This window comes from Sinocyclocheilus anshuiensis, unplaced genomic scaffold (assembly GCF_001515605.1).
Source record: "Sinocyclocheilus anshuiensis isolate Anshui unplaced genomic scaffold, SAMN03320099.WGS_v1.1 scaffold3615, whole genome shotgun sequence".
NCBI lineage: Eukaryota > Metazoa > Chordata > Actinopteri > Cypriniformes > Cyprinidae > Sinocyclocheilus > Sinocyclocheilus anshuiensis.
Window position 1 is genome coordinate 6,144 of NW_015542614.1, and position 16,655 is coordinate 22,798.

At 35.1% G+C, this 16,655-nt stretch overlaps 2 protein-coding genes across 3 annotated transcripts in view; one reads left to right on the forward strand and one right to left on the reverse strand.

The window, feature by feature from the left end:
- Positions 1-548: 548 nt before the first annotated feature.
- LOC107694486 (inhibin beta B chain-like) lies at positions 549-14,128 on the reverse strand. Of its 2 annotated transcripts, XM_016494194.1 has the most exons (3): positions 13,050-14,128; positions 3,054-3,847; positions 549-1,428 (listed from the first exon to the last, which is right to left on the reverse strand). In XM_016494194.1, the coding sequence occupies exons 1-2, from the start codon at positions 13,432-13,434 to the stop codon at positions 3,072-3,074; spliced, it is 1,161 nt and encodes a 386-aa protein (XP_016349680.1). In that variant the 5' UTR covers positions 13,435-14,128; the 3' UTR covers positions 549-1,428; positions 3,054-3,071. The 2 variants fall into 2 exon arrangements, with proteins under 2 accessions (XP_016349680.1, XP_016349679.1); XM_016494193.1 differs by lacking the exon at positions 549-1,428 and having other exon boundaries at positions 2,780-3,847.
- Positions 14,129-15,414: 1,286 nt separating this feature from the next.
- The window catches only part of LOC107694485 (ras-related protein ralB-A-like), a gene marked incomplete at its 3' end in the record, with an annotated part of 6,599 nt that continues 5,358 nt past the window's right edge, over positions 15,415-16,655 (forward strand). Inside the window, exon 1 of the mRNA XM_016494192.1 lies at positions 15,415-15,530. The remainder of the gene's footprint in view (positions 15,531-16,655) is intronic.

Sequence of the window (16,655 nt, forward strand, 5' to 3'; positions counted from 1 at the left end):
AATGGGTTCGACACCCAGAAAATGTGCTAAAAATTGGACTATTGCATAAAACATTTGCGAATAAAGCACTGTATTCATCCCATGTCATATGTTCAAGAGAACAAAATCTAACACAACAGCTCATTCATTCCCTGGGAATCGAACCCATGACCTTGGCACTAGTAATACCAATGGGTTCGACACCCAGAAAATGTGCTAAAAATTGGACGATTGCATAAAACATTTGCGAATAAAGCACCGTTTTCATCCCATGTGTTCAAGAGAACTAAATCTAACACAACAGCTCATGCATTTCCTGGGAATCAAACTGACAAACTGGGCGCGAGTAACGCCAAGGTCATGGGTTTGATTCCCAGGGAATGCATGAACTGATAAAGTGCATACCTTGAATGCAATGGATAAAAGCATCTGCTAAATGCATAAACATTAATGTAAAAGTAACACAAGTCGATTTTGATGCAGTATAAGAAATTTATTTCATAACAGTTACAAAGAACAAAATATTTAAAAGCATTTTTATCTTACATAAGATGTACAGAGATGGCATGTATTTGACTCTAAATGATTCCGGAATAGATGCTTCAGAAGTATTAAATAGAAAACTGAAAAAAACAAAAAACAATTAAAGTTGATGGAAAAATATGAAATATTCCATTTATCTACTGTACAAAACAACAACTTGAAAATGGAATCCATTCTGTTGTACCCTGATACATTGTTTAGGCCTCTTGCGCATTTAAAAAGTATTTTTACAAAAGAATCACAATAGCTAAAATCTTGGCCTCTTTGGTTCCATAATTCGGTATAATACATTTGAACAGAATTCAGTTTCAGCTTCTATAAAAATAACTTTTCTTTTTTTTTCAATGGCAGGCTTTTTCTTTACTAATAATGCAACTTCAGTGCAAACACTGTAACAACCATCCTCTCAGAGTAGGAAGCGAAAGTTTACATTTCAAGTATTGAAAATGGTTCATAACAAGTGGGTCATCCGGTGTAGGTCACTACTATACATTGCATAGCTTGTGTGGCACTTATTTCAGAGGAATCGTGAAAGAGGTGCACCACTTGGTACCTTCGAAGGCATTTTTAAGTCTGCAAGTGCTTTATATTGTGCATTTTCGATATTATTTGCAAGTGCTATGCTGCACCATGATGTAACTGAAGAGTTTGGCAATTTATGAGATCAGTGGATTCACTTGTGTTTCAGAAGCATGTCTTCGGCTTGTTGCATGAATAATAACAACCGAGACATAAGAAAACACACCTCATGATTTATGAATGGATCTCATGTCTGTCGAGAAACCCAAAGATTGTTGTAGCTCTTTGCAGATGATCGTTGAAGATGGATGCTCTTAAATGGATTGGTTGTCACTCAATGGACTCAATGTGGGAAGTGCTGGCGTTGCTTTGAGAAGATGGTCAGTGCTTTTCGGGAAGGTACACAGATATAAAAGTCTTTTGAGAAGATCACCCCTCCTCTTTCCATTCTTCCAAGAGAAGAACCAAACTACACTCTTAAAAATAAAGGTTTCAAAAGGGGGCTTTCTTAGCGATGCCATAAAAGATCAATTTTTGGTTCCCCAAAAAATCTTTCAGTCAACAGTTCTTAAAGGGATAGTTCACCCAAAAATGAAATTGTGCTGTTAATTTATTTACCCTCAGGCCATCCTAGATGACCTGTAGGTGACTTTTGTTCTTCAGTGGAACAGTAAAGAAGATTTTTAGCTGAAACCGTGGTCCTTGGTAATTCAAGCAATGCAGATCAGCGGCTGCCCGTTTTTGAGAATTAAAAAAAGACATATCAAGGAACGCAAAATTAAAACCTGTGGCTCCTGATGATATATTGAGCTCTTATATGAAGCAAAACAATCAGTCTGTGAACATTATTTACAACATTATTACTTGTAATCCAGAGCCTCAGGCAAACGGTCCAGAGAGATGTCCAGTTCATGAATGAATTATTCTTTTGAATCAGTTCATTTTAGTGAGTTAGTTCAATCAATTCACCAGATTGAACTGAACTTTCGGACGCCTGACAGTCACTCCAACTCAAAATGAGCTGAAATAGCGTTGTATCTGAGCCTATGATGAATGAACTCATTCAATGCTCCAGTTCCTCCAACAGTCACTGAACTGATGAAACAGTTCGATTTGGACGAAAGACCGATGGGCCACTGATATGTGCATGCATGAACCAAACACTTGAATGAAGGGGTGAAATTAATGTTTATATGGTTTCTCATTGTTTATGTAAAAAGTTGAGCTGATGAAGACTAGTTTATTCACTTTATATGCTTTAGACATGCAAAACATCCACATTTCACATCATTATTGGGTGCATTAATAATATAATTTCGTATACGTGACATCATTGCATCATTACGTAAATAAACTACTGAATTGAATCAGTTCATTGAAATGAACCAGTTCGTGGAAAAGAATCGTATTTCCCAGTTTGCCTGAGGCTCTGGATTACAGGAAATAATGTTGTAAAAAATGTTCAGTTTCTTGCACAGACTGATTGCTTCACTTCATAAGAACTCAATATATCTTCAAATGCCACGGGTATTCATTTAGTTTTGCCTGTATATGCTTTTTGAATTCTCAAAGTGCTGGCAGCCGCTGACTTGCATTTTATGGATCACCAAGGACCACTGTTTCAGCTAAAAATCTTCTTCACTGTTCTACTGAGGAAAAAAGTCACCTACATCTTGGATGGCCTGAGGGTGCGTAAATTACCAGCAAATTTTCATTTTTGGCTGAACTATCTCTTTAAAAGAACCAGTGTGAAGAACATTTTAGTAATCTAAAGAACCTCTTGTATAATGGATGACCATCGATGCCAATAAAGAAGCTTTGTTTTTAAAAGTGTAAACAGAGATAAAAGCAATCCCATCCCTTTGACGTGACAGAATCGTACAAACCTGTAGACTGGAACTAAATTGCTCGATGATTAAAGAACATAAATATATGTACAAAGATGCGTGGAAGAGTTGGGGTGTGCATGTGAATTTGTGGGCACGGATGAGTCATAAATATTAGTTTCTTACTATGATATTTTGGAAGTCTCAAGCGCAGCCGCACTCCTCGACAATCATGTTAGGCACGTCCCGTTTCACGATGTTGTATTCGTCGTCGAAGTACAGCATGGACATGGTGCTGAGTTTGGTTGGGATGCAGCAGGAGTTCATGGATCCTGGACTCATTCCTCGCATGCGGTATTGGTTCACGACGGCCGTGTGGAAAGACGAAGCCGATCCGGGAACCCCGGCCATGTACGCCGGACAATTCCCTTCGCAATAATTCCCAAAGTACCCTGACGGGGCGATGATCCAATCGTTCCAGCCGATGAGACGGAAATCGATGTAAAACTGTTGGCGGCAACACAAGCTGCTGCTGCCGTCACATTCAAGGCCTCGTTTGCGGATGCGGTGTTTGTTGTCAGACGCTCGTGCTTGGACCACAAGGAATGGATGGTGGGATTCGTCGGCCGTGTTCACCAAAACAGGCATGACGCCCATCTTATCGCACACTTCACACCGTACATCCAGGTTCTGCCGGCGATTGCCTTTGGCAAAAACCATTTGCACGGCGTCCGTCAATGGAAAAGTGTGCCATCCGCTGCGTTTGAGATCCACGCGCTTCTCCACCAAGTTCCACTTGCTCCCGAGTCCTGGTTCCTGCGAGTAAACCTTCACCGTGACCTTCCTCCTCGAGCCTTTCTCCAAAACGTTAGGCAGAAGCTTGAAGTACAACCACAGGCTGGCTTGGGACACATACAGGTTCTGGTTGCCCTCGTTGGAGATCACGAAAAACAGGCTGGTTTTGGAGGTCAGCGATTCGTCTGTGGGATCAAGAAAAGAGAGAAAAGATCAGCTCAGTGCATTTCATCAGCTGTTGCTCAGCTGACTTGGGCAATATGCTCCCCGTGAACCTGATGAACCTGGTGAACTCAAAGCCTATAGGATAAAGACTCGAGACATTGACATTCAGAGAGGGCAGCGGATTTCTAAGGCCATCATGAATGGCCCACTTAACTGGGACCACTTCAACCTAAAGACATTAAATCGTGTTCAGTCTCATGAGATTCTCATTACAGTATTTTACTTACATTTTTTATTATTTTTTAAATTCCATATACTTTACAATTTAAATAATGTACCTTTTTTGACAATACAGTTATTGTAAAAGAGGAGAAATGTGCTTAATTGTAATAAAAAATAATACAAATACAATAAAAAAACACAATTATATATATATATCTTTTCATATATAAATATGCATATATTTATATTTAGTCAGATTTCAGGGTAAAATATGACCAGACATGTTATTGGAAGGTTTTGTGAGATTCATCCCTTTTTTTTAATTAATCATTCAATTAAACTTGACTTCAGCATAAAGGCAGACCAAAAATACAAATACTATATATAATAGTAATACATAATATCATTTCATATAGTCGCATTACAATAATGACTGGGGAGAAATATCTTAATGGTCATAGAAATAATGTCAAAATAAATATTTTTTGTCTTATAAATTAGCTTTTTTTTTGCACAATATAATTTATTTTTTCAGATTTCAAGTTAAAAGGAAGATTTCATGAGATTTACCCATATTATTTAAATGAACCTTAAATTAAACTTACATTTAGCATAGATTTGATTTCATTTGTTCACATTACAATAATGAGAATAAGAGAGAAATGGCTTAACTGTCATAAAAATAATTTTAATAAATAATTTTTGTTGTCTTGTAATAGGCTTCATTTTTTGCAGAATACCTATTTTTAAATATCTAAATTCATTTTATAGTATATCTCTTTTTTTTTTTTTTTAGATTCACCTATTTTATTTTATTTTATTTAACCGTTGATTAAACTCAAATTTAGCTATTTAAATATTATAATAATTATTTTATATACTTTGAATTTATTATATATCATATATAATTTCATATACTCACATTACTGATATGAAAATAGGAGAGAAATGTGCTTAATTGCCATGAAAATTATGCAAAAATATATTTTTGTTCTATAAATAAACCTCCTTTTAGATCTGTGTGCCAAAATTTTATTTCTTATTTCTAATTTGACCCAGACATGTTCTTAGAAGGTTTCATGAGATTTACCGATTTTATTGTATTGAACCTTAAATTAAACTTAAATTCTGCATAAATTAGGCAGAACAAAAGAACAAAACAAAAAAACAAACACGACTATGATGTTATAAATACTTTGCAATTTAAATCATGAAAATAAATCACAATGCAAAGATAAAAACAAAAATTGTCCAATAAATAAGCTTCATTTTGTGTAGAATATAATAAATCCTCGTGCAAAAAATCATTTTGTATTTCTTTCTTCTGATTTTAGGGTGTAATACGGCCAAGACGTGCCCTCAGGAGGTTTTGCTGATGATTATTGTATGGTTAAATGTGTGTTCTCAGGGTCTCGTGACAGCGGCGCTATTCTGGCGTCCGGTCCAGAGCTGCCGGGGGTCTGGATGGAGATGACAGGAGTCAGAGAGCTTGTGAGAGAACAACACAAACCAGCAAAGACTTCCTGTGAGCTGCAGAGACACACAATGAGCCGCGTGACGTCACAGGAACCGTGGACATACAGCCGTACAGTGAGAGCGCGATCAAGCACATCCCTTTGACATTCACAAAAGGACACATTTACATGATACTGACCGCTTCTGGAGCCACCGACCACTCCAGATTCATCCAAACCCATCTCTTCTGCTTGCAAACTAACTTCTCAGGATTTTACACCTACTTTATCATGCATCTGATCACATGACTGACTTAGCAAACAAACTAATGCAACATGCTTTGGGTTTCTCTCTCTCGGTTTGGTCGTGTCATGATATTTCTGTCTCTCTGTAATGGATTAATAAATCCGAGCCTTCGGGAGTTTGGCTGAAAAGTATCCGCAAAACACACATAAAATTGAAATGTTTAAAAATAAATCAAACAATATTCTGGATATGTGTGTAATTGTGTAACATGCTGAGTGCAGCTGTGCCGAGAGAGAGTCACATGGGCGGCTCTAAGGCCTCTGATTGGATAATCACATTTGGTTCCAGCACAGCACTGTAACTCATTTAAATATAAACTCTGTCCTGCTGAATTAGAGTTAATATGTTATGAAAACTTTCATTAGTAACAATAACAAATAATATGGCACTACATGATGCTTCACAGATGTTGACTTTTTTCTTCCTGGGCACAAAGCAGTGTATTAAAGGGAAAGTTCACCCAAAAATGTTTTGTTTTTTTACATTTTATTATACGCTATATATAATGATACATTTGTATTATGTATGTTTTAGTAGTATTTTGCTAAAGTGATGCTAAATTTAGGTTTAATTTAGTGCTGTCAAACAATTAATCACGATTAATCACATCCAAAATAAAAGTTTTTGTTCACATAGTATATGTGTGTGTACTGTGTATATTTATTATGTATATATAAACACACACCCATGCATGTATATATTTAAGAAAAATATGTTACGTTTATATATTAAATATATTTATATATAATGTAAATTATATGAATATAAATATATACATGTAAATATTTTTTTAAATATATACTGTATGTGTGTGTATTTATATATACATAATAAATAAACACAGCACACACACATATATTATGTAATTAAAAACTTTTATTTTGGATGCGATTAATCGTGATTAATCGTTTGACAGCACTAGTTTAATTTAAAGTTAAATAAAACAAAATGCTTTTCAATTTAGCATTAATGCATATTAATATAATGGATATTCATCTATTTTATTCTATCAAATCTTAAATGAAACTTAAATTTAGCAAAAATACTACTAATATATACATAACATATATTAATAGTAGTATATATTAAAAAAATATCCTAACATTACTACACTATATGATGATATATGATAGATCACACTGTCACAAAAGTGACTTTTTTTCTTCTTCCTCGTAACACAATATTATGTTAATTTTTGGGTGAACTATCCCTTTAATGCGCATTAAAATTTAATTTCATGAGTTATGTGAGTTAATGAGCTAATCCATGAATTATTAACAATTAATTAATGAGTTAATACATTATCTTATGTTAAACCTTAAATTCGACTTCAATTTAGCATAAATGTAGAAAAATACTACTAATATGTACATAATACTTATGAACAGCATAATAATATATAATAATAGTGATGTATAATACAAAACAATACTAAAAATATTACACTATATGATGCTTCACATATAATATCGTCACAAAAGGGACTTCTTTTTTCCTAGAAAGAAAAATTGTTTTCATTTTTGGTGAAATATCCCTTTAATGCACAATCAAATAGTTAAACATATCATTTAATGTTCATTATATTTATATCTGAATGCACATGAATTAATGATCCTGTTATAAAATGCTTTTAATGACATGCTACACTCTAAAAAATGCTGGGTTAAATATAACCCAGCGCTGGGTTAAAAAGGGACAAACCCAGCTATTGGGTTGTTTTGACCCAGCGGTTGGGTTCAAAACAACCCAATAGCTGGGTTTGTCCCTTTTTAACCCAGCGCTGGGTTATATTTAACCCAGCATTTTTTAGAGTGTAATGAAGGTTATTATATGGATATGTGGCACATCCAGTAAATCAATGCGGATCCATTTACCAAGAGAAATCATAACAAACATGTGTAATTAGAATGTAATAGACAGAGATGTAACTCTTCAATCAGCGTCAGTGGAACAGCAGAAACTCTCCTAACTCTCTTGATGCCGGTGTGTTGTTGGAAGCTGACAGGCTGTTGCTGGGCTTTTGCTAAAGTTGGAATGTTTTTAGCATGTTGCTATGAGGTTGCTAGGGTGCGTTGGTTGCTTGTTTGCTATCCTAAGTGTCTTTTATATCCTCGTTCCTTTCTGTGGATGCTTTAGCATCTTGACAAGTGAAAACTGAAAAGATTCTGATCATTTAGAAGAGTATTAACACCAGTGTTATTTTAGTCATATTTATACAATATTATAGTATATATTAATATTTTGAATTACTTATACATTTTTATTTTTGTATAGATTTCTATACAGTTGTAATTGACTGTTATTTTGGTTTTATTTAGTACTTAAACAAAAATAACTGAAATAAATCATTTTAAATGTAAGTTTTTCGTCAGATGTTTTATTATATATTTAATTGTATTTTATTTTAGATCAACTTTATTTCAAATGCCAAAATAATTAGTTTTCATTTACTTTTATTTCAGCTTTAGTTTTAGTAAGTTTAGTAGCCTACTTCAATTTAAACTTATTTCAGTTAGGCGCCAAAATAAAATTGTTCTTTTTCATCGAAATTTTTCCTTCTAATAGGCTATTTATATATATATATATATTTTATTAGATTTTATTTTATATCAGTTTTATTTCAATTACTGAAAAAAATAGGGAAAAAACTGTTTTTTACATTTATTTCTGTAGTACTTCAGTTTTATATATATATATAATTTATATTAGCTTTATTTCAGTTACTAAAAAAATAGTTCTAATTTACATCTATTTCAATTTGAGTAATTTTAGTAGTTCAGTTTAAACTTATTTATTTTAGTTAGTTGCCAAGGCAACATTTCTTCATTTTTTAATTTTTTATCTAATATTTTATTATATTATGTTTTATATAACCTGTATTTCACTTATCAAAAACCGTTTGTTTTAATTTACTTTATTTTAGTTGTAGTTATTTTTTGTATTTTTTTTTTTAGTAATTTAGTACTTCAGTTTAAACTTAATTTCAGTTACTTACCAAATTTAGTTTTTAATCTAGTATTTTATTTTATATTATTTATTTTAGTATATTTTAATTGTATATCAACATGATTTCAGTTGCCAAAAACAATTTTCAATAGTATTAGTTAACAATACCAACACCGATTAGCACACATCTGCTTAACTAACCCGGTGATTTTCAGACATCACGGAGGTTTGTTTGACAAACAGCGGTAGTTACTCTGTGTTAAGTGTTTGTTCAGATCACTAGCCTGCAGTATGAGCACTAGTGATGCCTGAACACGACTGAACACAGGAGGGATGGTGTTTACTGTCAGCGCCGCTTCCAGCTGGCCAAATCAAAGCGTAGAAGCGCAGCTAAAAACAAGCGGTGACGTGGGGCGACGCATGATTACAGGTTGGACGGCTTCCCGCTTCGATTCAGGCCTTTTGCAAAGCGCGGAGCACATTCATCATTGGCTGTAATAGACAGCGCGAGCGAATTCTCCCTCTTGGCAGCCGTCCTCACCTGAGTCTCCACACACCATTAAGATGTCACAGAAACCTAGAGGGACTCACTTGGCCTCTGCCAGCACCATTCTTACAGAAAACGAGATCCTCATGAAGATCCTGGACGTCTTCCAGAGCTCCGTGTCCTGAGGTCACCCCGCATCCTAATGAGATGGCTTCATCAGATCACTGCCACTGCAAGCCTTTACCATAAAACTGCTTTCTGACTTGCTACTGTGCATAAATTCAATATCATAAATGTATGCATTTTTTTGAAAAAGAAGGTTCTGGATTTAGAAATGATATTTACTTTTATTTAAGTTGGATTTTGAATATGATATTTAAGTCTCTAAAGATTGTATTTATTTATTTTACTACTACTATTTATATATATTTACAGAATTGTATTATTATTATTATTTCCTTGTTTTAACTTTATTTTTCAATTTTATTTAATTTTTTATTTTCTATGATTTATAGATGAAGCATTAAGCTAGCATTATGCATTATATAATGTTTTTAATGACATACTAATGAAAGTTATTATAAATTGCAACCTCTCTGTTTTACCTTTATTTATTTATTTTTATTTATAATATATTTCTATTTTTTATATTCTGAGCTGCGAAACACTTTGAGCTGGATTTTACAATATATGTAACATTTGCATACTTATTATTATAATTTCTTAATAATTCTTATAATTTCCTTATTTTTTTAACTTCCCTTTTCATTTACATATGTTTTTTATTTTATAATAATTCTGTTTTTATATTCTGACCCGTAGATAACTTTGAGCTGCATTTTGTTATTATTATTATTATTACTTGTTTTAATATTACTTAATAAAATTACTTGTTTTTCATTTATTTAATTTTCATTTTTGCTTATTTTTAATGTTTTAACATTTTCTATTATTTAAAGATTAAGCATTAAGTAAGCATTATGCATTATATAATATTTTAAATGAAAATTATAATTATTATTATTGCTATTATTATTATTCCTGGTCTTATTGTGAATGATTCATCAGTGCATGTTATTAAAAAAATATATAATAATAAAAATCTTTATAATCTTTCATTACAATATAGTACTTGTTCTACCTCTAAAATGACTTTACTTTTCAGTTGACGTCATCAATCTTGTCAGTGAATGAAATCATGTTTTAAAGCATTCGTTATTTTACGTTTATGTCGGTTTCATTTTTAAATATGTCACATTATGGAAGTAAAACATGTTGAAAACTCCGATTCTTTCAAGCAAAGGCCTCAACATAGTGACTATAAAACTTCATTTTAGCAGCAAATCTGCGAAACAAAAATGTGTTGCATCCAGTAACCTGCCACAGTAACCTGTGTCTATTGTGAAAGCATTGGACAATAGCAGGCCGTATATGGACCGGTTAACCAGATGCGATCAGGAATGGCAGGGCAGCCGTATGTGATCCGCTGCTCATGTAACATCTCCATCATTTCAGTAAACAGCTCCTGGATCTCATCTTGGCAGCCTCAGAGCAGCACAGCACAAAGGGTCAAAGGTCCAGATCTGCGCTGGGTTCGGATAATTGCGGCCTTGTCCTAAATGGTGCTTGAAATCTTGTGGACTTCACAGGGCAACGTTCGCGACCGGACCCGCGGTGCGTTGGTAAGATTCAATCCTGCGTGCTGTGACGTTTATGAATATGTGCTTTACTAAGCAAAGATTTATTCGTTGTTTTTGAGTGCAAGCGTGAGCTCTTTGCTTCCGAAGTTATTTTAACCTTGAACTCTTGCTGCATGCTGCTCAATTTGTTTAGCAAATTCAATACACTGAAAAGCTAAAGCTGAAAAAACTCAATTCTGCTCGTGAAGTCAACATGAAACGTTCTTTGCATCCCATTTTACTTGCATAATGTGACAGATTTTTGAATGTAACAGGATATTCAAGAGGGAAAAATGCAGCACGGGACGTGATTGTTTCCAGTGGAAATTGATGGTGGCACATCTGAATGTGAGTTTGCTGTGGATCTACATGAACTCACGACACTTTTGAGGAGGATTTTTGATGCTAAAGGTCAAGTTGACTCTCTGAAGCAGCTTTATGTATCCCAATCCTGACTTTCTTCATGAAAAATATCATTATTTGATTTTATTGATGCTACCTTTATTGCATTAACTGATATTAGATTACTACGTAGCTATTTGACGTCAACTGCAATGAAAAGACTTTTCAGAAGTTATTGCATTTTGTTGAAACATTATGAAGACAAACATCTTTTGTCTTTGTAAAAGATGTGCACTCGTGAATACGCATGAAATATGATCATAAGGCACTGTGGGAAGATTGTTTGTTCAGTTGTAATCCAGTAACTTTAAAGGCATAGTTCACCCAAAAATTATAGTTTGCCGAAAAGGTTTCTTCATCAGATTTGGAGAAATGTAGCATTGCATCAGTGTCTCAGCAATGGATGCTCTGCAGTGAATGGGTGCCGTCAGAATGAGAGTCCAAACAGCTGATAAAAACATCACAATAATCCACAAGTATTCCACACCACTCCAGTCCATCAGTTAACATCTGGAGAAGCCAAAAGCTGTGTGTTTGTAGGAAACAAATCCATCAAGACATTTTTAACTTCAAAGTCCATAATTTAAGTCCAAAAGTCCATAATTCATAATAACGCTTCCTTCCATGAAAAAGTCCATCTCCAGCCACATATTTGTTTAGAGCTGTTTTGGACTGTTTTGGCTTGTAAACGCTGCTTGATCTGTGCAGATTTCTCTCTGATTCAGACCAGAGCAATTTTTCAATGGAGAAAGCGTTAATATGAATGATGGACTTTATGATGGAAAATGTTAATGATGGATTTGTTTCTTACAAACACACAGCTTTTGTCTTCTTGCAATTATTCCTTTAAATTCTAGTCTGACCAAGATCTGATAAGGATGGCCTGAGGGTGAGGACATTTTGAGCAAATGTTTTTATTTTTGGATCAATTATTCCTTTAACAGCATTTATCTCACTTTTAGTGTTTCTCAGTCCTGCTCTTACCTGATTCACTCATCAGATCAGTATTAGGGCCTGGAGTGAGAAACACTACAAGTGAAAGGAAACATTGTAATCTGCCATTTGGACAATAACAGCAACTGAAAGTTGAGCTGTATCTGTTTTCATGATTTACTGCTGTCAGATAATAATACATCACCTGATGCATTTTGATCAGTTGAGAGCAGATTCTAGAATTTGTTGATTTATAAGCAGCAAATGGCTTTAGTTTGATTCTTTAACAGGTTTGTGGATGCATGAGTGTTCTGCGCAATTCCTGAACCCTGATGACTTTAAATGCTCTTTTTGATACTTTAATTAAGGGTTCTGGGAGGCAATTACACAGAGATACTTTGATGACGGACTTTGTTCAGGCATTTCAAAATGACCATAACAATATTTCAGATGCTGTGGAACAAGATCGGTCCGCTGGTTAGTCAGGTTTTGCCGTCCCATAGCGCAAAGCCACATGCCTTTTTTGATGCGCATGGAGGAATTGACTCGGCGAATGCGTTTCCATCTCCCATTATTCGCATTAACCATTTTTCGCACAAGTCAAAAACCACCTCAAGCGAGCGTAAAAACTTTTTTTTTTTTTTTGCGATTTAAGGGATTTTTTTATTCGAAATTTGGCGTTTCCATCACTCGTTTCTGATGCGATACTTCAAAATGCGCATAAAAACAGGGTAATGGAAACATAGGCTACCTGTGCGTAACCGGCCAAACGCAGACCCATCTTATACACACCTGTCTCGGCGAAGCTGATGATCTCCGAAGTCTCCTCCTCCACCTCGTTCACGGACGCGGCGTGTCCATCCAGGTTTGGGATCTCCACCCTCCCGTCCTCACGCACCTTCCCGGCGTGGAGCTTCTTGAGCGCGGTCACCATCGCCGCCTTCGGGATGGGGTGGGTGATGTTGGGTCTGTCCCGCATCTGTAACCGGCTCAGAATGTGTCTCTTCACCGCCTCCAACAAATCCACATCCACCAGAGTGCCTCCATCCGTCTGGCTGAGCCCACAGGACGCGCAGCTCGGGCTGCTGCTCGGGGTTTCGGTGTCCGGTGCCGGTGTGCAGCGGATGGAGATGAGGATGGACACAAAACAAAGCACTTCAAATATCAAGCTTTTCATCTTCCGTGTTAATAAACAGAACAGGGTTGATGATACGAGAGCAGGGCTGATGGAGATGATTGCGGCCAAGTTCGTATCCGCTTTCTTTTCTCCCAAAAAAAGTGAGACTTAAAAGTGTTAAATCCACTCTTCAAGGAGATCCGGTTCGATCCGAATTAAACGCAAACGCAATAAATCCTGTAAACGTCTGGACTATGTTCCTGCGGTTGATTCTTCGGTCACTCCGTCAATGATTTCAACACAATTCGGATCGATATCACAGTGAGAACGGCTCGTCACACCATCAAAATTTCTCAAAGTTGATAAATGTGAGATGTGTAAATAATAAAGTAACCAGAGCTCTTGATATCTGTCCACGTACAGCCGCGAATGGCACTTTTACGCACGCGTCTGATGCGTCATGGCATAACTGGAAATCTCAGCATTACGCGTGTAAAACCCCACAGACTAAACAAAGGACCTGTTATGATTTGTCCCGGTGATTTCTTCACGCTATTGAGTTCAAATCATCTATGGTGAAGGGAATCGAGTGTAAACCAGTCAAAGAAAGAGCCCACAGTATTTCCAAATAATCATTCGCCTTTTTAGTTCTTCAGATGAAGATCGTGTCCTCCTTTGTTGGACATTTTGACTTCCAGTGTACGTTTCCAATATACTTCTTCATCATAGCTCTCGGTGTGTGTGTGTGTGTGTGTGTGTGTGTGTGTTCGGCTCGTTTCTCGTGCGAACAGACATTGTGCCGCCTTTGAGCCTCTGGAAAGTTTTTATACGGGATTGGAGAACCACGTGGCACGAGCCACCAACTCCGGGATTATAAAGGTTGAGGAACCTCGGGATCTTCAGGGGAAATGTGTCAGGACTAACGCGACATTTCAATGAATTTTCACTAAACTGTTTAGCAGGAGAAAAAAAGGTGCATTTCAACATTTTAATAAGCGTTACAATTGGTGATCGTTCAAATTAAATGTTATTTATGTGAGTTAAAATTAGTCTAAAAGTAAAATTACATGCAAAATAAATTTAATAAATATAGCCTATGAAGTGTAGGCCTATGTTAATTTTGCAGTGTGCAATGGCCCACATTTTAGTTGATGCATTTCTTTAGACCAGATTCTTATTAAAAGAGAAAAGCCCTTTTTAAGCTTTTTTTGCTACTAATTACAAAAGACACAATTATAGGTGATTATGCGCCTGTTGGGTTAAATCAAGGTCAAATATCCCTGTTTACAAAAACAAAGGACGAAATGTGGGTCTGGAAAAGATGAAGCATCCCCTTTGAATATAACCATTTATAGCCAGTAGGTTTTAGTCATGGAAAGCAAATGAGCAAAACTTTTAACTGGTTGGAGTGAATGAACGTGTGAACTCGTAAACTGGTTAACTGGTAAACAGGCGCCAGAGAAGCTCATCTAAAGATCACTAACTGGCTCTCAAAAAAAAAAAAAGACTTTATATGACTTGCTCGACATCTAAAACCACCATAGCAGTTATTTTAAATAGAACAAAAATATGAAAAGGGTTTATATATATATATATATATATATATATATATATAATAAAATACTTTGGACCAAAATTACATTTTCTTTTAGTTTTGTCATTCCTGTGGTTTAGAACCGATATTGACTTACTGATGGTTTAAAGTTATGAAACAGCGCCCCCACTTGCCGAAGTAATAATTCACACAAAATAGACCCTGCGTACTGTTTACATTTATAAATGCAGCAAAATTACGCATTATCCAGATTATAAAATATTCATAAAAATGCGCAATTTACATAAAATATAGACAAAAATAATAACTTAACTGCGTTGCAAATAAATTTGACACTTCGCATACTTAAAACATTCGCTATGAATAACTGTGTATAAATTGTGCATCTAATAACTTTAATACAATTAATAAAAGTAAACAAGACCCAGGTTGATGGAAATATCTATACATGGTGTGATGGCGTCATATCCTTGTGATTTGAATATCCGGTGGGCGGGGCTTCGCTGTAGCGGTAGTGGATTTGATCCCGTTTGACAGAATTATGTTTTAGCTGTTTATACGTGCGAATACAGTCCAAGACTGCTCACAGATCAAACTTAAGGTGGGTGATCAATAAGAGTTCATGTTGTTTTGATCAGTTTGAAAAAGTTTAATCGGTTTGCGTAGACAACAACTTTGCAGTTTTGAGGTATTTCCTCGGGTGAAGCGCCACTATGTCTTTGTAGGAAAACTATGTGATTGACTGTTAGGGCATCCAATGAGAGCGCGAGTAGAGGAGGACCCGCCTCATAATTTGTCTGCTCAACCAATCAAGAGCTAGGAGAGGCGGGCTCTCGTCTATAACAATGAGGAAGGGGTTGGCGTCTCCGCGGGATGAAAAAGTGAACAGAATCGCTTTTGTCATTTTTAAAACAACCTGCTTAAAACGTTTTAGTGATATATTGTTGTTTTCTGTTTCTTACTGATTATCTATATTCGCTGACGCTGTTTACATTACGAAGTCAAATTCAGTGACTGTAAAGTGGTACCTTGGTACTATTACTATGTACCGTAATAGTCAATGATTACTATATTCATATACAGTAGCATGATAATAACGTGCTATTTCAGCACTAAAAAGTGTAATCATGTACTTTAATGTATAAATTCACTTTACAATTGTGAAAATTGGATAAAAGTGTCTGCTAAATGACTAAATGTAAATGTAAATTTGAGGTGCATGTCACTGGATATGTTGTATGTATCAATAATAAGCAATGCTTTTATATGTGGGTCAAAGATGTTAAGATGTCCGCAACAAAATAAATTTACAAAAGTGATTTTATGTCCATAGAAAGCACATTAAATGTAAGTAACGTAAATGTAAATGCTTACTCTGACATGTACATATTAAAATATATAAAAGAATAAGGGAGCATATTACATTTTATTGTGTTTTAAACGAGTAAAACGATCTTACTGACAAATGGGCAAAACCTAGGATAGTGGCAAATTTAAAAAATGTAAAATTACAACTAATTAGTATTTGGGGTGAAAGTAATTAGTCTTTTAATATGTCATAAATAGATTTTTGTTGTAAATATGCCTGACAAGATTGTTACACTGAATGATGTTTTAGTGGGCCTCTTCTGTAAATCAGGGGAAAATGTATGATTTATTTTTTTGCTCAGAAAAACAAAAACAAAATTGCAATTAAATTAAACGGAAAACTTTTTAAATTTTTTTT